Source organism: Doryrhamphus excisus, linkage group LG17, assembly GCF_037039965.1.
Source record: "Doryrhamphus excisus strain RoL-2023G ecotype Guam linkage group LG17, RoL_Dexc_Guam_v1.1, whole genome shotgun sequence".
NCBI lineage: Eukaryota > Metazoa > Chordata > Actinopteri > Syngnathiformes > Syngnathidae > Doryrhamphus > Doryrhamphus excisus.
Genome location: NC_136373.1, coordinates 13,497,347 through 13,519,515, shown reverse-complemented (window position 1 = coordinate 13,519,515; position 22,169 = coordinate 13,497,347). Strand labels below are relative to the sequence as shown.

The following is a 22,169-nucleotide window of genomic DNA, read 5'->3' as shown; positions in this document are numbered from 1 at the left end:
CCATAGGTATGAATGTGAGTGTGAATGGTTGTTTGTCTATATGTGCCCTGTGATTGGCTGGCCACCAGTCCAGGGTGTACGAAGGGTGTATGAATAAATTATTGTAAAATGTACATCTGCCACCGGGTGGACATTTTTTTTTTCATCTTAAAACTAAACCAAACATGCTCTCTTCTATTGTGGAGTTGCATCATCAACTGTCTTGTCCAGAAAAAAAGTAAAAGATCAGCAAGCAGTCCGGTAGAAAAAAATATGTATAACTACATCTTTGGCCGGGCATGAGTTCATAATTTCGGTTAATATACCAGAATCTTTCATCTTTAGTCCCTAGTCCTAATCCAATTTCAGTATATTTAATTTAATCGAATTAACTTCATAATATGACATTTGTTTCTATTATGGAAATAATATTTACTAATATTACATTTTTTTACATTATTTTGCCATCTCCGTGTACTGCGGCTTCCTCCCACATTCCAAAAACATGCTAGGTTAATTGGCCACTCCAAATTGTCCATAGGTATGAATGTGAGTGTGAATGGTTGTTTGTCTATATGTGCCCTGTGATTGGCTGGCCACCAGTCCAGGGTGTCCCCCGCCTCTCGCCCAAAGGCAGCTGGGATAGGCTCCAGCGCCCTCGCAACCCTCGTGAGGAAAAAGCGGTAGAAAATGAATGAATGATTGTGTTTTAGGCGAAACTTATTGATAAATGATGACTCGATTAATCAATAAAACAACTGATTAAAGAAATATTAAAATAGCCTGCTTATGCAAACATTACACAAAAAACAAAGAGAAAGTAGATATGACCCAAAATGGCCGTGGAAAATGGTCACCGGGCTGATCATGTGCCTTGCAATTCCTTACTGAAACGCTAGGGGCAGTGTTATCCTGAATATGAGCACAATGGTGACTGAAGCAACATTCAAATGTTCTTGGAGTATTGTAAATGTTGACCTGAAACTATACTCATGTATTATTTTTGTGTAACCGCTCATATTTGTTGATTACATTGATTTATTTTGTTTTGACAGGCTTTTGGGTGCTTTCGAGGGAGGATAGTCATTTTCTAAAAAAATGCAATTTTAGCTTTTTGTGATTTTTGTGCACCCATTATGAACTATTACACCATACTAAGGGGGCAAACTGTTTTTTCGTTACATTTATTTGATAACCTAACACATCGGATTGATATTGGCGTGTTTAATGCCTTAATTTTGTAAATAATATGATTGTTGCCACTCACACCCTTCAATTTTTCTGCAAAAAAATGAGGCCATCAGTGAAAAAAAGTCTGTAAATGTTCAGAAAATGTTCCAACTTCAGGAAAATGAAACTTTACCGCGCTTCATTCACATCACGCCATAACTTACAGCCTTCATCACTGGGTCGAGTACTCCCCCAACCGGAGACACGGCACACGGTCCCGTCAGCGGCACATCTAGACGGGAGCGTAACAGGGCGCACGTAGCTGTTCAAAGTGGCCGGGCGACTCAGTTTGATCAGCATGATATCGCCGTCCTGTGTGCGAGGGTTGTAGTCAGGATGGCGAATGAACTCTGCAGACATGATGTGCTGCTCCGTGCCCTCCAGCTCCCAGATGTCGTGCTCCCCCAGCCGCACTTCTACATCAGATCTAGGAATCATTTCTTATTTATTTTATTGTCATTTTGTAGGGTATCATGATTTGCTAAAATATCGCTCTTACTTTGTTTTGCAGTGTGCAGCAGAGAGCACCCACTCTGGCGACAAGAGGACCCCTCCGCAGAAGTTGTACCCAGTGAAGAGAGACGCTTGGTAGGGCACTGAGTTTTTGGTACATTCATACCCTCCAACTATCCTGTCATCGTCCTTGAGGGCAGCTGCAGCTGAAATTGAAGGAGTATACAGTATATATGCAGTATACTATATATATATATATATATATATACTTATTTCCATCTGCAATAAATGCGATTAATTGTGAGTTAACTATGGGCCAAAAAAAGTGATTAATTACGATCAAATATTTAAATCAATTGACAGCCCTAATGTGTATATATATGCGTGTATATGTATTTATATATGTGTGTGTGTATATGTATGTATATATGTATATATTTTTATATATGTATGTGTGCGTATATATATATGTGTATGTGTGTGTATGTATATATTTATATGTATATATATGTATGTGTGTGTATATATATGTATGTATATATATATATATACAAATTTATATAAATTAATTAAATTGATTAATTGTGAGTTAACTATGGGCAAAAAATGCAATTAATCACAATCAAATATTCAAATCAATTGACAGCCCTAATATATATATATATATATATATATATATATATGTGTATATATACAGTGAAGAAAATAAGTATTTGAACACCCTGCTATTTTGCTATTTCTCCCACTTAGAAATCATGGAGGGGTCTGAAATTTTCATCGTAGGTGCATGTCCACTGTGAGAGAGATAAACTAAAAAGAAAAATCCAGAAATCACAATGCATGATTTTTTAACAATTTATTTGTGTGATACAGCTGCTAATAAGTATTTGAACACCTGAGAAAATGAATGTTAATATTTGGTACAGTAGCCTTTGTTTGCTATTACAGAGGTCAAACGTTTCCTGTAGTTTTTCACCAGGTTTGCACACACTGCAGGAGGGATCTTGGCCCACTCCTCCACACAGATCTTCTCTAGATCAGTCAGGTTTCTGGGCTGTCGCTGAGAAACACGGAGTTTGAGCTCCCTCCAAAGATTTTCGATTGGGTTCAGGTCTGGAGACTGGCTGGGCCATGCTAGAACCTTGATATGCTTCTTACGGAGCCACTCCTTGGTTTTCCTGGCTGTGTGCTTCGGGTCGTTGTCGTGTTGGAAGACCCAGCCACGACCCATCTTCAATGCTCTGACAGAGGGAAGGAGGTTGTTCCCCAAAATCTCACAATACACGGCCCCAGTCATCCTCTCTTTAATGCAGTGCACTCGTCCTGTCCCATGTGCAGAAAAACACCCCCAAAGCATGATGCTACCACCCCCATGCTTCACAGTAGGGATGGTGTTCTTCGGATTGTACTCTTCATTCTTCTTCCTCCAAACACGCTTATTGGAATTATGACCAAAAAGTTCTATTTTGGTCTCATCTGACCATAAAACTTTCTCCCATGACTCCTCTGTATCATCCAAATGGTCATATGCAAACTTAAGACGGGCCTTGACATGTGCTGGTTTAAGCAGGGGAACCTTTCGTGCCATGCATGATTTCACATCATGACGTCTTAGTGTATTACCTACAGTAACCTTGGAAACGGTGGTCTCAGCTCTTTTCAGGTCATTGACCAAGTCCTGTCGTGTAGTTCTGGGCTGATTCCTCACCTTTCTTAGAATCATTGAGACCCCACGAGGTGATATCTTGCATGGGGCTCCACTCCGATTGAGATTGACCGTCATGTTTAGCTTCTTCCATTTTCTAATGATAGCTCCAACAGTGGACCTTTTTTCACCAAGCTGCTTGGTAATTGCTCCGTAGCCCTTTCCAGCCTTGTGGAGGTGTACAATTTTGTCTCTGGTGTCTTTGGACAGCTCTTTGGTCTTCGCCATGTTACAAGTTAAAGTCTTACTGATTGTATGGGGTGGACAGGTGTCTTTATGCAGCTAACGACCTCAAACAGGTGCATCTGATTCAGGATGATACATGGAGTGCAGGTGGACTTCTAATGGGCAGACTAACAGGTCTTTCAGGGTCAGAATTCTAGATGATACACAGGTGTTCAAATACTTATTTGCAGCTGTATCACACAAATAAATTGTTAAAAAATCATGCATTGTGATTTCTGGATTTTTCTTTTTAGTTTATCTCTCTCACAGTGGACATGCACCTACGATGAAAATTTCAGACCCCTCCATGATTTCTAAGTGGGAGAAATAGCAAAATAGCAGGGTGTTCAAATACTTATTTTCTTCACTGTATGTGTGTGTGTGTATGTATGTATATATATAATATAAATATATATATAAATCTAATAAATAAATAAATAAATATATACTAAATATACAGTATAACATGCCGCATCTCATTGAAGTACTTTTACTATAGTATGGATATATTTTATACAATACCTGCACCTCCAAAGAGAGCAAGAAGAACCAAAAACTTCAATCCTTCCATCTGTCAGGGCGGCAGTGTTCATGTGTCCTTTAGCGACTCCTTTCCCCAGTTCTTATCTCCTTTTTTCTCAAGGTCTTTTCTCTCGTCACACCTCTTTACCTCAAACACTAAACATCTGCTACATTCCCCCGTAAGGCCTCCAGTGTGTACTATACAATACAATGCAAAAGTATTTTGTTTTCTGGTGTAAAACCTCAATAAGATTTGCCAAGTCCAACAACTATCCCAGCTGACTTCGGGGAGAGGCGGGGTACACCAATAAAACACACCTACTGCCCGAAGAATGACGATTTGTTTTAGTTTTATTTAATTTTGTTCAACAATGGTTAACTTCAGACATAAAATGTTTCTTACCATTCTCATAAGACAACAAGAATTAATTCATTCACTTTCTAGCGCTTATCCTCATGAGGGTGGCGGGGGTGCTGGAGCCTATCCCAGCCGTCTTCGCGCGAGAGATGGGATACACCGATAAAACACCCCTACTGCCCAAAGAATGACTAGTAGTTTTAGTTTATTTTAGTTTTATTTAATTTTGTTCAACAATGGTTAGCTTCTCAGACATAAAATGTTTCTTAACATTCTCATAGCACAACAAGCATTCATTCACTCATTCATTTTCTAGTGCTTATCCTCATGAGGGTGGCGGGGGTACACTCTGGACTGGTGGCCAGCCAATCACAGGGCACATATAGACAAACAACCATTCACACTCACATTCATACCTACGGACAATTTGAAGTCGCCAATTAACCTAGCATGTTTTTGGAATGTGGGAGGAAACCGGAGTACCCGGAGAAAACCCACGCATGCACGGGGAGAACATGCTAACTCCACACAGAGATGGCTGAGGGTGGAATCGAACTCGGGTCTCCTAGCTGTGTGGCTTGCGTGCTAACCACTCGTCGGCGGTGCAGCCTTGAGAAAAGCAATCAAATAAAAATGTAAAAACTGCAGTCACATGCCAGTAAACAACCATGAAATACCAGCGAAATGAAGTTGTGATTATCATACAACCCCTACAGCTAGTTCCTGTGATGTCATGCCCAGGCCACTTTCTGGCAACCACACTCATCACAACACAGCCATGAACGCACAGCAAAAAAAGAGGAATATTATAAAAGTATTCATGTAAGAACTGAAGTGATGTTATTGTTATTATCAATAAAACCATGGAACGTAGGCTAGATATCAGCTCTTAAAATCATTAGGTTCGCGGGGTATGCTGGAGCCTATCCCAGATGATTTCGGAGGAGAGGCGGGGTACACCCTGGACTGGTTAGCCACCCAATCTTGTCCGATATGTAAGCTGTAAGGTGCTGTAAGCTTAATGTGAGTGTGAATGGTTGTTTGTCTATATGTGCCCTGTGATTGGCTGGCCACCAGTCCAGGGTGTACCCCGCCTCTTGCCCGAAGACAGCTGGGATAGGCTCCAGCACCCCCGCAACCCTTGTGAGGATACGCAGTAGAAAATTAATGAATGAATGAATGAACTATGGCATTCTAAAACTACTGTATCCATGCGTACCTCCGAGGAAGTGTGTGTTCTTGATGTGATGTCACTTCCTCCTTGTTCTCCAGTGTCCGACTAGATTGTTTTCCAATTGGCGAAAAACGTAAAATCAACATCTAACACAGGAAATATGCCATTCAATGTTGTTTTTTGCACGGCATGTTAGTGCGGCCCGCGCAAGTTTGATATGGATGCTGTATGGTATCATGTACCCAGAAAAAATTATTACGTTTGATTAATGTTCATGTTAAAGGTTAAATAACTGTTAATAGTTATCCTCCCTATCCGTGTGGAAGTGGTAAGTTTTTGGCTATTTCAGTTTAAAGGAAATAACTTGAAGGCTACCGTTTAGGTCGCTATCTCTCTAGTTTGCGAGTTAGCATGTGTTTCAAGACCCTGCAGTTGCGCAATATGTTGTAAATAAAAAGAGTATAAATGTGACTATAGTCGTGTTTTGTCATGTCTACAGGGCTCTAATAATGCTTTGTTCATTTTAATCTGAAAAAATAATTTGTCTACCCACCAACTATATGTGGTGGGTAGTTTTTATTATTTGCCGTTTTATTATTATTATTATATTTATTTATTACTGATTGATTGATTATCTTTATTCTTGATTTGTTTATTTATTTTTCATCTTATTTTGTGCAGAAAAATAAAAATTAAGATATTTGAGAACAGTGGAATTTTTTTATCAGAGCTTTTCTTGTAGAAAATCGGAACCAAAGCACTGAAAAAGTTTGTATATTTTTCTGTTTTTAATAAATGCGTTTTTTTTTTTTATTTAGAAAACCTGATGCGGCCCAGCCTTGCCCAGACCCTAGCTCCAGTGGCCCCCAGGTAAATTGAGTTTGAGACCCCTGCTTTAAGACTTTCTCGCACTTTCATTTTCTCTGTTTTGAAAAATGTATTTACTGTAACGACAGTTGTTATTGCTATCCCGAAATCTGGGTCACACGTGTAGAACTGTTTTGTGTGTGTATGCGTACACAATGATTCATTTCAGTTGATATTTATCAAATGACTGACTAAGTCATGTGCGAACATAGGTGCAAATCTGCAGCAGACGGGAACCCGTTTAAATGTGAGAGTGCATTTAACCAAACCCCATGATTATACACTTAAGGCTAAAATACAACACATTCCCTTCCAGCACAGGCAGGTTCTGCCCTTGTGTTGCATAAACATCCATCTCCATCTTTATTTTTCCCGCAGTTACACTTCAAAGACATGTAAAACTGTGCACACCCTAAAAAGTTTGAGTAATTCTTGAAACCCTTTTAACTTTTCTAGGGCACACCATCTACATCGACAATGCACAACACCAGGTGCAGTGCAGAAAACCTGTTTACGATCTTCTAATGTGGTTTGTAACATTATTAGAGCTCTCCAGATGTAACATAACACCCCTATAGTCAACTTTACACTTGTTTTACCCAATATAGTAGACATAACAGTAGAAAATAAGCCATTTAAGACAAGATAGACTCATGCATTGTGAGTGTTGGAGTAAATATGGAGCTGAGCGGGAGGTGGACAGGAAGTGACGTCAGGGTTCAGAGCTGGGATTTAGCTTCTAAGCAATACTCGGCAGGAGCCTGTGTTAGGTATCATGGCGCCTGTTGTGAGATGATTCCAAGCTGCAAAAAAAAAGCATGTTCCAGCAATCAAGTCTGGTGCTTGTGTGTCGTGTGTCTCAGCAAATATGACAGCAGCACTTCGTATCGTTCAACATTCAATTTAACTGAATATGCTTCTATGCTTCATAGATCTATATTTTGGTAAATAGATTAATCAATTTCTCCTTAAGGGAGACACAGCTAGGAGACCTCAGTTCGATTCCACCCTCGGCCATCTCTGTGTGGAGTTTGCATGTTCTCCCCGTGCATGCGTGGGTTTTCTCCGGGTACTCCGGTTTCCTCCCACATTCCAAAAACATGCTAGGTTAATTGGCCACTCCAAATTGTCCATAGGTATGAATGTGAGTGTGAATGGTTGTTTGTCTATATGTGCCCTGTGATTGGCTGGCGACCAGTCCAGGGTGTACCCCGCCTCTTTCGCGAAGACAGCTGGGATAGGCTCCAGCACGCCCGCGACCCTCGTGAGGATAAGCAGTAGAAAATTAATGAATGAAATCTTTTCTCAAACATTTCTTGTTTTTTGTGTTATGAGAATGTTCAGTAACTTTTTATGTCTGAGAAGTTAACCATTGTTGAACAAAATTAAATAAAACTAAAATAAACATAAATAAAATAATCAATGAATGAACACCTTTGAATGTGTCTACTGAATACCTTATAGTTTATGCTTGAAAATGCTGAATTCAGGCAAAAAAACCAACATAAAATTTGCTTAAATATGAATTAAAAAAATTAATAATAAATTATAATTCAACCACGGAACAGTGATGATTTATTAATCACAATGTCATGAAGAATAATTATGACTTTTGTTATTATAACGTCCCTTTGTTAATTGGCTGAAAGAAGTCATGTGATGGGCGGTGCGGCGGTCGAGTGGTTAGCGCGCAGACCTCACAGCTAGGAGACCAGGGTTCAATTCCACCCTCGGTGTGGAGTTTGCATGTTCTCCCTGTGCATGCGTGGGTTTTCTCCGGGTACTCCGGTTTCCTCCCACATTCCTAAAACAAGTTAATTGGCGACTCCAAATTGTCCATAAATATGAATGTGAGTGTGAATGGTTGTTTGTCTATATGTGCCCTGTGATTGGCTGGCCACCAGTCCAGGGTGTACCCTGCCTCCCGCCCAAAGACAGCTGGGATAGGCTCCAGCACCCCCCTTGTGAGGAAAAGCGGTAGAAAATTAATGAATGAATGAATGAATTAATTAATTAATGAAGTCATGTGATTTTTCTGCCTGGTAGTCTGGTGTGTGGCGTCCAGTTCATCCATTTTCTATCCCGCTTATCCTCACTAGGGTCGCGGGTGTGCTGGAGCCTATCCCAGCTGTCCGCGGGTGTGAGGCGGGGTTCACCCTGGACTGGTCGGCATCCAGTGCAACTCGATTTCTGTGTTCTGTATTTCTATGTCACATGTGATGCCCAGATGCCTGTTTATTTCCACATCTGCTGAGCAGAATCTCTTACAACAGGATGATGGAGTTCTGCACTGTATTTAAACCGGATAACAATAACAATGATAACAGCGCAGAGTTCCAGTGGTTTGATTTCAGAATGTCTGACCCTGGAAAAACCATACTTATTTGACCATTCGCTGCTCCGTGTTTAAGCAGTTCCGGTTCCCCTCATGTCATTCAACTGTGCCTCCCAAATAAACTAGTCCAGAGAAAGGAAGCACTGTATGACTTATGCATTACCAGGCCGCTTTTCTGTCAGGCAGAGCCAAGGTTGATTATTCATATCCCTCTGGTCTACTGGAAGGCACCGGGCCTTGCGGTGGAAAGTATAAGGACTAAAGTAAGGAAGTGGTTTAGGTTGTTGAGGCTCAGCTTTTTTTTCCCCCTTGTGTGCGGCGTATTTTGTGGAAAAAAAAAAAAAACGAGCACATCAGTGAGGCATAATGGGGGCAAGCACAGTTGGCACTGGTATTGACTTAAAAAACAAAATTCCCAACCTTTCCACACCCGGGTGGGGGATGAGGATCTGATTCCCAGTCAGCACCACAACAAGATCAACAAATCTTGGAGGGTTTTAACATGCTGCAGAGTCCCACTATTTGTGTCTTCATGACACCGCTGGAGCTGGAATCCACAAGTTCCATCACAATCCTGTCACTCAACCCCCAAAAGTTGTGGATTTCAAAATGCTGCATAGCTATGATAAATACCGGGTGAATTACTGCAATGTGTCATTAGTGCTCCGCCGTGCCACACACAAAGACATCCAGACCGGATCATAAGCACATTGTAGTTTTGCATCTTGGGTTATATCCCCCCAGGCCCAAATTCTACAAATTCTATATAACGGTAATGTTATTGGTAATGGTTTTATTTCATTTGAATGTGCATCAGATTACAATTGAATGCATCCCATAATCAGTTCACAGTTCCACATGTCCAAAAGGAGTAGGAAGAAGCAAAGCTTATTAAATCCTACCCCTCCATCTGGTACTTTTACAATCAGTAACTGTTACATTTGTTCACTTCCTGCTTTCATAATATAGTTTAAGTTGTTTTTTTTATTTTATTTTATTTTGATACGTACCGAAGTACAAAGTGATATGACCATCCAATGACATAATGGGTACCATAGTGAGCTACTATATCAGCAAGTTTAAGTATTTGTTATTTTAGAAATAAGGAGTTAGTATGTTCTCTGTAGGCGGCATTATGAATTATCCTTACTGACCTTTTTTTTGCAGCACTCACTAAATGTACTGCAAAAAAGGTCAGTAAGGACCACTAAATGTACTGCAAAAAAGGTCAATAAGGATAATTCATAATGCCGCCTACAGAGATGCAGTACATTTAGTGAGTACTGCAAAAAAGGTCAGTAAGGATAATTCAGAATGCCACCTACAGAGAACATACTAACTCCTTATTTCTAAAATCACAAATCACATTTAGAATAGTTCCCGAGCTTGTAACTGCACTTTATAACATCCAAGTTGTACAAAATAGTCATTGAAGTACTTCAATAATATAAAATACAATAATTAACCAAGTGATAAATCCACCAATACGAAACAGCAATACAAAAACATAGGAAGACAACAACAAAAAAAGTGTTGTATTGTTCAGGTGTTTATGAATGCACCTCACTCACTCACTATGAGTGTGATTGATGGATGGCGAGGAATTGGTTATTTTTAGCCTTATGCATTATTTTAGGTGTTTGAAGATGAACTATATCAGCAAGTTTAAGTCTTAGTGATTTTAGAAATAAGGAGTTAGTATGTTCTCTGTAGGCGGCATTATGAATTATCCTTACTGACCTTTTTTGCAGTACATTTAGCGAGTGAAGATTGCTTTTATAGTTATTAGCTCATATTTCCACACAATAAGTAAGATATGGTAGAACCAGAGAGCAATAAAGAGTGTGGAGTGATTTCTGATTGAGAACAAATTTTGCTTTGTTCAATATTGAAATATATCTAGTATATTTCCAATATTTCTATATCAGCAAGTTTAAGTATTTGTGATTTTAGAAATAAGGAGTTAGTATGTTCTCTGTAGGCGGCATTATAAATTATCCTTACTGACCATTTTTGCTGTACATTTAGTGAGTACTGCAAAAAGGGTCAGTACTCACTCAATGTACTGCAAAAAAGGTCAGTAAGGATAATTCATAATTCATAGTGAGTACTGCAAAAAGGGTCAGTACTCACTCAATGTACTGCAAAAAAGGTCAGTAAGGATAATTCATAGTGAGTACTGCAAAAAGGGTCAGTACTCACTCAATGTACTGCAAAAAAGGTCAGTAAGGATAATTCATAATGCCACCTACAGAGATGCAGTACATTTAGTGAGTACTGCAAAAAAGGTCAGTAAGGATAATTCATAATGCCGCCTACAGAGAACATACTAACTCTAAAGAGTGCGGAGTGATTTCTGATCAATATTCAATATTGAAATGTTTTGTATATTTGTAATATGAGATTCCCAGCTCATATGAATAATAAAGTTGCATAAGCGCATATCCCCCCCCTTTGCTCTAGCACGGCCTTTAAACCTCCACTGGTTCCTCTACACACCCAAATTGGTATTTTGTGTGGTGTACACATAATTACACGTTTGGTTGGTAAATCAAGAACTCTGGCAAAGCCTTACACTCTGAAGGTTTCCCTCAAACTATAGCCCTGGAATGACTATTAATATCCCCTACAGACAGCAGCAGAATGCTGCGTCTTTTTTTGCTTCTGTGAAAAAGCTTGCACACCAAAAAGTTGGAGGGGATAAATCTTTGCGCAGAAATGAAAGCTGGTATTTGTCGAGAGCGTTCAATCTAATTTAAACAAAGCAGCCACACTGTCTAGACTCAAGCGCAAGCAGGCAGAGGAGGGTTTCGGAGTTTGCTGAAGAGGAGTTTTTGGTCAGAGAGCAGGCGTTTGGGGAAGTACTGGCCCTGTTGAGTATTGATGCGTTTGAGATTAAAAAAAAAACGGCAACGATGAGTCCTCCCACACGCTCAAAAAAAAAAGGGCGTTGTTCCGATTCAAGCGGGGGCCTAAATGGACACAATCCCTGACTTTTGAATGTTTCTTACTCCCCCCCCCCCCCCTTTTTCATTCTTCCTCCCCCTCACATCTGGACTATTGGCAGGGATCAGTTCCTGTGTGGTTGTGTTTGTGTATTAGCAGGGGACTCGGTTTTTAGGGTTGGGCAGGTCTTGGTAGCTTACAATGCAATTCTGATCATCTCACCGTTTTGATCATTTGAGTGGGCGAAATCAGGACAATGGTGATGTGGACACTCTGGAGTAAATTCATACAAATCTAAATAAAACTGCGTTTAACATGACTAGGTCAGCATATTGAACGAGTTCAGTGAATATAAGCCAAAGATGTGGATTTTTGTGGCTTTTTTTACAACATTTATTTGAAATGATTAGACTGTTACTGTGCATGACATCACATATGTTGTCAGCATATTGCACTGGGACACAACGTGCCCCCTTTAGGCCCCCTTTTTGGCTCTTTGTGGCCCCTTTGTGGCGTTTTATTGTGGTGAACTTCTTTTTACACTTGTGTGACCGTTCTGAATGTCTCAGATGCTGCATACTCTGCTTTAGTCTAGAATGAAAGTAAGTTAACTAATTTTACGTTCACCAGTTTTTTAATGGTGGCAAGTTTTCTGAGCATTATTATTTCGATATGGGCCCAAACTTGTATGCTGATATATTTAGGTTGAATATCGATAGACAACATGGTTTGTTTCTTTTGTTTTTTTCCTGATTACAGAGTCGCCACAGTGGATTTTTTTTTTTATCCGCCCGTTATGTTCCAGATGCTCTTCCGGACGAATACCGATGATGTTTACAATGTCCAGAACGCTAACCACTACACTATGGCGGGCTCATCGATAAACAACATATATCCCTAAATTTCTTCCATTTCTTCCGTGGGTTTTCTCCGGGTATTCCGGTTTCCTCCCACATTCCAAAAACATGCTAGGTTAATTAGCGACTCCAAATTGTCCATAGGTATGAATGTGAGTGTGAATGGTTGTTTGTCTATATGTGCCCTGTGATTGGCTGGCCACCAGTCCAGGGTGTACCCCGCCTCTCGCCTGAAGACAGCTGGGATAGGCTCCAGAACCCCCCTGTGACCCTCGTGAGGATAAGTGGTAGAAAATGAATGAATGTTGCCAGCTCGAGTGGTTAGCACACAGGCCACACAGCTAGGAGACCCGAGTTCAATTCCCCACTCGGACACCTCTGTGAGGAGTTTGCACGTTCTCCCCGTGCAGGTGTGGGTTTTCTCCGGGTACTCCGGTTTCCTCAACCTAACATGCTAGGTTAATTGGCGACTCCAAATTGTCCATAGGTATGAATGTGAGTGTGAATGGTTGTTTGTCTATATGTGCCCTGTGATTGGCTGGCGACCGGTCCAGGGTGTACCCCGCCTCTCGCCTGAAGACAGCTGGGATAGGCTCCAGCACCCCCCGTGACCTTTGTGAGGATAAGCGGTAGAAAATGAATGAATGAATGAATAATTTTCCAAAATTCCGATGTAATAATATTATAACTGGTTCATTTTCAGTAAAAATTTGATGCTGATTTTTGGCTTTTTTTTTTAAGTTTCCTTATCAAATTATATGAAATATGAAATAACAGCTGTAATTCGTAAATGGCCCCTGGCCTGCACTTTGGACACCCCTGGCCTTAGGGTTTCCACGCTGTATAGCATTTGATCGACCCTCTATTGCACGTTTAAGTCATTTGGTACATTCCACGCCATGTGCACAAATACAACTCACCTCTGATGAATGAATATATTGAAATAAAGGAAGGGAAGGAAATCGAGCATTTCACATGTTTTGCAACATTCCTCAAAAAAAAACAACCATCAAGCCACTATCATGTCAAGCAGATGTATGAATATGTGGCCAGTTGGTCTGCAAAAACCAAGACGACTAACCACGCGGGAGGAAATGTGGTCACGGGGTTCAACTGAGATGCTGACTGAAAGGTATAGGTCTATACTTTAGGGACACCGGCAAGACTGATTTTCATTCGCTCCAGACATACACACTCCCACTTCGCGCCATGCATTCCTCTCGCTGGTGTTATTGTATATTTTTTTACATCTTTTCCTGTGGTGATGAAGAGGTTATTTTTTTAATTCTGCCACATGGCGTTTGAAATCTGGTTTGCCTTTTGCGGAACCACATTGAAACACTAAATTAAGAAGACTGCGCGACCATTTTGGCGTGTTGTCAGAAACACGCCATGTGTCTTTAAAAAAAAAAAAAATAAATAAATAAAAATTAGCTCAAAGCCAATATCTTTATTTTTAACTCTTTTTAACAACTTTTTTTTTTTCCCCCCCGCTGGCGTTGCATTTGACTTTGAGTTCACCATGCAGCTGTATGACATACCGATGCATCTGCATGGTTTGTGGAGTGCTTGTTTGAGCCTCCGCAAGATTCCAACATGCGTCTTTTTGGGCATGTGCTACGACTCCCGAATGTTTCAGGAATGTAGGGTTATGTGGAATGAAAGAAAAGCATATTTCCCAGCCAAAAATATGCCAACCTGTCCTGCTCAAAACCGCTCTTTGCTTTGAACTTGACGTGCACAGTTCATGTTGGAGATCTTTTCAAGAACATTATAGGTTTTATTTCATCAATAATGTGTGTATGCGGCATTTTGCAGAAAGGACACGCACCAGCAAATACAAATAGATGGTGTAGACATTGAAAGGGTGAAGGAAAATACATTTCTCTGGATCACAATAGATGAAAATATGAGCTGGAAACCTCATATTACAAATATACAACATAAGGTGGCTAGAAATATTTCAATATTGAACAAAGCAAAAACTCTTTATTGCTCCCTGGTTCTACCATATCTTACTTATTGTGTGGAAATATGGACTAATAACTATAAAAGCAATCTTCACTCACTAAATGTACTGCAAAAAAGGTCAGTAAGGATAATTCATAATGCCGCCTACAGAGAACATACTAACTCCTTATTTCTAAAATCACAAATACTTCAACTTGCTGATATAGTTCATCTTCAAACAGCTAAAATAATGCATAAGGCTAAAAATAACCAATTAGATAAAAATGTCATCCAATACTTCTCTACAAGAGAGGAGAAATATGATCTCAGGGAAGAAGTACATTTGAAACACTTCTATGCTAGAACTACGTTAAAAAGCCATAGCATTTCAGTATGTGGAATCAAACTATGGAATGGATTGAGTAAGACCCTCAAACAATGCACAACGATGAGTCAATTCAAGAAACAATACAAGCAGTTGATGTTTGCTAAATACAAGGATGAAGAGTCTTGAACCAGTCATGATGTGCTATACATATCACTATATTGACACTTACTATGGTACCCATTATGTCATTGGATGGTCAAATCACCTTGTACTTCGGTACGTGACAAAAAATCTAAAAATCTAAAAATCTAAAATTTTAAAATTTTAAAATTTTAAAATTTTAAAATTTTAAAATTTTAAAATTTTTAAAATTTAAAATTTAAAAAATTAAACATTTAAACATTAGAAAATTAAAACAAATAAAATTCAAAAATTTAAACATTCAAAAATAAACTAAATAAATTTATATATATTATGAAAGCAGGAAGTGAACAAATGTAACAGTTACTGATTGTAAAAGTACCAGATGGAGGGGTAGGATTTAATAAGCTTTGCTTCTTCCTACTCCTTTTGGACATGTGGAACTGTGAACTGATTATGTGATGCATTCAATTGTAGTCTGATGCATGTTCAAATGAAATAAAACCATTACCATAACCATAACTTAAAAACGATAAAACACTTATTTTTAACATTAGACAGGAAAATGTCACAGTTGTAATGAGGAACTTTTATCATGAAAAGTCATTTTTTAACATTCTTAGCTGTACTACGAGTGTAAAAAAAGATGTAAACAATGTTGAAGTGCAAACCATAAGTGACAAAAACAGTATTTTTCACCTTTTAACGGACAAACAACAAAGGTGAATTGGAATTGTTGCATGTCGTTCTTTAGCGTTAAAAAGTTACTATTGTTACTATTGACAGTTACTATGTAATTTGATATGTGACAAAAAATAAATTACCATTATTATTAATAACCTGCTGAGTGAATGAGAAAAATCTTTAATTTGTATATTAAATCTTTGGGTCGCCGCTTGATACTGAGGGGTGATGTTGGGTCTCGCAGCCAAACTAGTTGAGAACCATCCTTTTAGAGAACCATCCAGCATCTGTCAATGTCTGTCCGATGCGCTTTCAAAAAAAAGTCAAAACTATACACAATTCAATTACTATGGCTGCTACGGTATATTAAAACCAGCGACATGTTTTTAAGTCATAATTTGTCCCTCCAGATCTGTTTTGCTTTCCACCAGCAGTGGTCAAAGTGGAGTGGACAGCTGCAAAGGGAGAGTCAGGAACAGACCTTAATTATTGACAGATGTTGGGACTGTGACTTTGGGAGGGTACGTTCCAAATATGTCACCTACATGCCCAGATGTCATTTCAAAGTCAACACACTTAGCAATTAGACATAACCACAAACAAAACAGGACCGGGGCTCACAATGAGAACAACACATTTTGATTGATGGGAGGTGAAACGAATCACAGCCTCTATTTCTTAGCACAGGTTGTCATCTCCGCAAAACCACAATCTATGATTCATTTTTGTTTGACTACTCCTGTGTTTTTTTGACTTGTGGACTTCCCCAAAGGACAAAGGAGTCCCATGCATCCTTAAAAAAGTCAAACGTGTCGCAGCAAGACTTCATTCCTTAGCTTGTGTATGTGTTATTGTTCAGTAAAATGTGTGACCTACTTGTATGTTAGATTATGTTTTATCGCTATAATGCAAGAAGAGAGAGGCAACAAGTCTTGATTGTCACGAAAGAGGAGAGCGGGTGGGAGTGGGAGCTAAGAGGTGCTTGTGGTCCCGCCTTAACGCGGCCGATGACGTCACACCCCGAATGAGACGGGTGTTCGCAGCTTACTCGGATCAGTCAAGTCGATTCGGTCACAACTGCGCATCACCGCCAGACAAAAGGTACAGTACTGTGTCTTTTCCTTGCTTAAAGTCATTTTTCTGCTCTCGGATCGTGCACTTAGTGTAATTGCGACGCGCTAATTAAGCAGAGTTTTGCACGGAGTAGATTCGTGCTTTCATTCAGTGTTAAATATTGGAAAAAATTAAAAAAAAAACATTGTTTTCCGACGGGATACATGATATACAGCTGTACTGTGTGAATCCGTTTATCGGAGTCTATTTTTTTTAACAGTCAACTTTATTTACATCGCTTTACAAGACAGAGGCTAAGATCAAACAACATGCAAGTCAAGTAAAGTGACATCAAAAACAACACATGAAGTAATTATAAGCCAAATAAAATTGTAATTGACGTTTACTAAACTCAACTGGTTAGGCTATGCGTTAGAATTATTGAAAGAATTTACAAAAATAACTTTTAAGGACATTGAATTAACTTTTTCATGACTAGTCCCTCAAAGACAAATTCCCACAACGATACAGGTAAGCTTACATTTATTTGCTATGGATCATAATATTTTGTAACAATTAATTTTGAGCATGCAAATATGATTTGATACCTCCATAACTAAAAGTAGCAGCATCTCTAAGTGTGTTCAATTGAAGAACTGATAATGGAGCTATACGGCGAAGCGAGTTTTGTGGGTTAGCGAGCTGTACTGAGTTGCAAGCCGGACTTGCGTGTTTAACGAAGGCAGGTAGAGGAAAGGAAGGCAAGTAGTTGTAACATCATGGTAACTAAACTCACAACCTGATTATGTCCAGGCTTCAAATCAGCCATGAAAGTGCCACTGTTACACTGTTTAACTATTTCAAAGATGGCGTCAACCTTTACTGAGAACCTATGAGGTTCCCGACAGGACATGAAGGAAAAAAAATTTAAAAAAGAGCATTCCCAGATGATATTATCTTTCTATAAATGAGGGAATACGCTGGATATAGTCACACTAATAATAATTAAAAATAATAATTAACATTAGCAGATAGGAGCGTCACAGCAGTCCTTGCATGAGTACTCACGTCAACACTGCATTTCATTTTCTACCACTTATCCTCACAAGAGTCGCAGGAAGCTGCTGGAGCCTATCCCAGCTGTCTTCGGGCAAGAGACGGGGTACACCCTGGACTGGTCGCCAGCCAGCCAATCACAGAGCACATATAGACAAACAACCATTCACACTCACATTCATACCTATTGACAATTTGGAATCGCCAATTAACCTAGCATGTTTTTGGAATGTGGGAGGAAACCGGAGTACCCGGAGAAAACCCACGCATCCACGGGGAGAACATGCAAACTCCACACAGACATAGCCGAGGGTATAAAGTAGTATATTCTCTCTCTCTCAGACAATAAACATGGTTGATGCCATCTTTATCCAGCAACCTTTATACTGTCTTTTTCGCTGTTAACTCCCCATGTCTGGTCGCTCAGCGTAGCGAAGGGGTGCTCAAAGCTAACAGCTGCTTTGAGTGTAAACAATGGAGCAAAACGCAAGCTACAAAACATGCAAACTCCACACAAAGATAGCCGAGGGTATAAAGTAATATATTCTCTTTTTAAAATAAATATAGAAAAAGTAAAAATATAATGTTGACTCTTGTGTGCAATCATGCTACAGTCACGGTAGTCTCTCTGCAGCTCAGTTAGCGACGTTAGCGCTTCCATCTCACGTTCCCCATGACAATATATAATAAATATACAATAAACATGGTTTATCCAGCAACCTTTATACTGTCTTTTTCGCTGTTAACTCCCTTTGTCTGGTCGCTCAGCGTAGCGAAAGGGTGCTCAAAGCTAACAGCTGCTTTGAGTGTAAACAATGGAGCAAAACGCAAGCTATAAAACATGCAAACTCCACACAGGGATGGCCGAGGGCGGAATCGAACTTGGGTCTATTAGCTGTGTGGCTAACTGCTCGTCCGGCGTGCAACCCAAGAAGACTTACTTAAAAAAAAAATTTAATACGTTTTTGCTCGGATTTAATTATTTTTTAATAGATTTTTGTTAAAATGTCAAACCATTGCTTGACCAAAATATCGTTTTTGGGAACAGCAAGCTCCGTTTTACTTGTTATTGTTATGCTATGGGTAAGAAAATGTGGAAGATTGTCCATCACCGTTTTTTTTTTACAAGCTAAACGTGTTCTTCCTGTTGCAGGTCTCAGGACAATGATGGAGCTAATGAGCGTGACACCTTACTATGACATCAACAGTTCAGAAGCCACCATCTTGAACGGTACGATGTACGAGGATGACGAGTACGACTACAAGGATGACCACGCCGAGCTGAGGCAGTCTCTCAACATCATGTCTCTCATCGTTTACTGCCTGGCGTTCGTCCTTGGCGTGCTGGGCAACGGCGTGGTTATCTGGGTAACCGGATTCAAGATGAAGAAAACGGTCAACACGGTCTGGTTCCTCAACCTCGCCGTTGCCGACTTCCTTTTCACGGCATTCCTTCCTCTGAGCGTGACGTACACGGCTATGGATTTCCACTGGCCGTTCGGGAAGTTCATGTGCAAGCTGAACAGCACCATTAGCTTCCTGAACATGTTTGCTAGCGTCTATATCCTGATGGTGATCAGCATCGATAGATGCGTGTCGGTGGTGTGGCCCGTTTGGGCTCAGAACTACAGAAGCGTCCAGAAGGCGTCCGGCGTGAGTCTTGGCGTTTGGGTGGTGGCTCTGATTCTGAGCACGCCATACTTCATCTTCAGGGACACGGGACCGTCGTATAACAATGAAGAAATCATCAACTGCTTCAACAACTTTGCATTCTCCGACGACTACGTCACGCCTCATGTGACCCAACTGCGGTTCTTCCGCCATCAGGCCATGACTATAACACGCTTCTTCCTGGGTTTTGTTGTCCCTTTCACCGTCATCGTGTCATGCTACGCTGTGATAATCCATCGCCTCCGCAGGAATCGAACCCTTGCCAGCCAATCCAGTCGTCCCTTTAAAATCATCGCCGCCGTCATCGCTACTTTTTTCCTATGCTGGGCTCCTTATCACATCTTGGCTCTGATTGAGCTGGTGAATCACATGTCTTTTTACGAGAGTGAGATACTCGACCACGTCATCACGATCGGAGTCCCCATCGCCACCAGCCTGGCATTTCTCAACAGCTGCCTCAATCCACTACTCTATGTCTTCATGGGCCAAGATTTCAAGGATAAAGTGCGTAAATCCATCCTGAAAGTACTTGAAACCGCTTTCCAGGAAGAGGTTTCCCGTTCGTACACTTACACAAACTCAATGATCACCAGTCGAAGCAAAGAGAAGTCCGTCTCTGAAGCCGAGGTATAAAACCGTCGACGTTAGAGGACTCTATTTGTATATAGCCTTTGGAATTGTATATGACAAATATTCATTGTATCCTGTTCCATTTCCATTGACTATGTTTACATACGGTAATGGAATCTAGGTCATTTTCAGTTGTTAACCACTCATTTGGATCTGAATATTAACTCATGTAGACATGTGAATTGGAAAAACAGAATATTAACTTGTTATTCCGCACGGTCACTGCTCAGATTGCAAAGGATTTGGATTTGTTTGGGTTCGGCATGGTGTTAACCAGACGGAAAACAAATACTTAAATATTATGGAGTGATCTATGGGAACCGTCATATTTTTTTTTTTCGACTAGTATCTGAAAAACGTCGAGAAAAATGCTTTTGTGCACATCAAATTCATGGACCACTCGGACAGCAGCAGGATTATTATAGCAACAACACATTGTCATTTATACCGTCTTTTTCGCTGTTAACTCCCCATGTCTGGTCGCTCAGCGTAGCGAAGGGGTGCTCAAAGCTAACAGCTGCTCCGAGTGTAAACAATGGAGCAAAACGCAAGCTACAAAACATGCAAACTCCACACAAAGATGGCCGAGGGTATAAAGTAGTATATTCTCTTTTTTAAATAAATATAGAAAAAGTAAAAATATAATGTTGAATCTTCTGTGCAATCATGCTACAGTCACGGTAGTCTCTCTGTAGCCGGGTTAGCGGCGTTAGCGCTTCCATGTCACGTTCCCTATTACAATATATAATAAATATACAATAAACATGGTTTATCCAGCAACCTTTATACTGTCTTTTTCGCTGTTAACTCCCCATGTCTGGTCGCTCACCGTAGCGAAGGGGTGCTCAAAGCTAACAGCTGCTCCGAGTGTAAACAATGGAGCAAAACGCAAGCTACAAAACATGCAAACTCCACACAAAGATGGCCGAGGGTATAAAGTAGTATATTCTCTTTTTTTAAATAAATATAGAAAAAGTAAAAATATAATATTGAATCTTCTGTGCAATCATGCTACAGTCACGGTAGTCTCTCTGTAGCCGGGTTAGCGGCGTTAGCGCTTCCATGTCACGTTCCCTATTACAATATATAATAAATATACAATAAACATGGTTTATCCAGCAACCTTTATACTGTCTTTTTCGCTGTTAACTCCCCATGTCTGGTCGCTCACCGTAGCGAAGGGGTGCTCAAAGCTAACAGCTGCTCCGAGTGTAAACAATGGAGCAAAACGCAAGCAAACATGCAAACTCCACACAGAGATGTCCAAGAGTGGAATCGAACATGGGTCTCCTAGCTGTGTGGCTAACCGCTCGTCCGGCGTGCAACCCAAGAAGACTTACTTAAAAAAAAACAAAATTGAATAAGTTTTTGCTCGGATTTAATTATTTTTTAATTGATTTTTGTTAAAAATCAATTAAAAACAACACATCATCAGTAGATTAAAACTAACCCGTATCACAACGGTCTAACCCAAATCATGTTCCCGTTCCTGAGGAAGAATCGACATCCAAAGATCAAAAAGCAACGTGGCTATGAACTGAACACTTGGCCGTCACAATCATCAATTCAGCAACTCAGAAATCATATATTATTGTTGTTATTTTACTCAGATTTCAAACAAAGATTCAATATTTTTCCATAAACACGTCTTCTGCTATTCAGGTCAATACTTTATTTACAGTTTGATTAAGCTTACTGTTCAAAATATCGTAACCAAGCTGTGATGCATTTTGAAATGTGTGTTTTTTTTATTGCCGTTAGCAGTATGAATGCTAATTACGCTTGAGACTAACATTGGGAAAAAAACTTTTTACATACGGTAATGGAATCTATTCAAAAAATAAACGTTTAGCCTCAACAAAAAAAAATCAACGCAACAGTTTCCATTAGTCTTTCTTAGTTATGACAACTTAATTTGAAATTGTTTTGAACCAAGAAACAATATTGCATTGCACGAATTAGCTTTTCCTCTTCACGAAAAGCTTATTTGAAGTAATGCTGATTG

At 39.8% G+C, this 22,169-nt stretch overlaps 3 protein-coding genes across 6 annotated transcripts in view; 2 read left to right on the top strand and 1 right to left on the bottom strand.

Moving 5' to 3' along the window:
• Positions 1–1,797, top strand: part of clxn (calaxin) — a 15,530-nt gene extending 13,733 nt beyond the window's left edge. Inside the window, exon 7 of the mRNA XM_078798073.1 lies at positions 1,721–1,797. The gene's annotated coding sequence lies outside the window, so the exon portion shown is untranslated. The remainder of the gene's footprint in view (positions 1–1,720) is intronic.
• Positions 1–4,228, bottom strand: part of LOC131137569 (trypsin-like) — a 5,551-nt gene extending 1,323 nt beyond the window's left edge. Inside the window, exons 1-3 of the mRNA XM_058085686.2 lie at positions 4,115–4,228; positions 1,709–1,868; positions 1,374–1,636 (exon numbers count right to left, since the gene is read on the bottom strand). Of these exons, the coding sequence (XP_057941669.2) occupies positions 1,374–1,636; positions 1,709–1,868; positions 4,115–4,163 (472 nt within the window). The 5' untranslated portion in view covers positions 4,164–4,228. The remainder of the gene's footprint in view (positions 1–1,373; positions 1,637–1,708; positions 1,869–4,114) is intronic.
• Positions 1–22,169, top strand: part of LOC131137562 (chemerin-like receptor 1) — a 27,208-nt gene extending 5,039 nt beyond the window's left edge. Inside the window, exons 2-3 of one of the 4 annotated variants that reach the window (XM_058085673.2) lie at positions 1,721–1,797; positions 19,017–22,169. In XM_058085673.2, the coding sequence (XP_057941656.1) occupies positions 19,028–20,167 (1,140 nt within the window). In that variant the 5' untranslated portion in view covers positions 1,721–1,797; positions 19,017–19,027 and the 3' untranslated portion in view covers positions 20,168–22,169. Of the gene's footprint in view, positions 1–1,720; positions 1,798–6,465; positions 6,517–6,973; positions 7,005–16,453; positions 16,856–19,016 lie in introns of those variants that run through there. The other 3 variants (XM_078798070.1, XM_078798071.1, XM_058085674.2) reach the window with 3 other exon arrangements.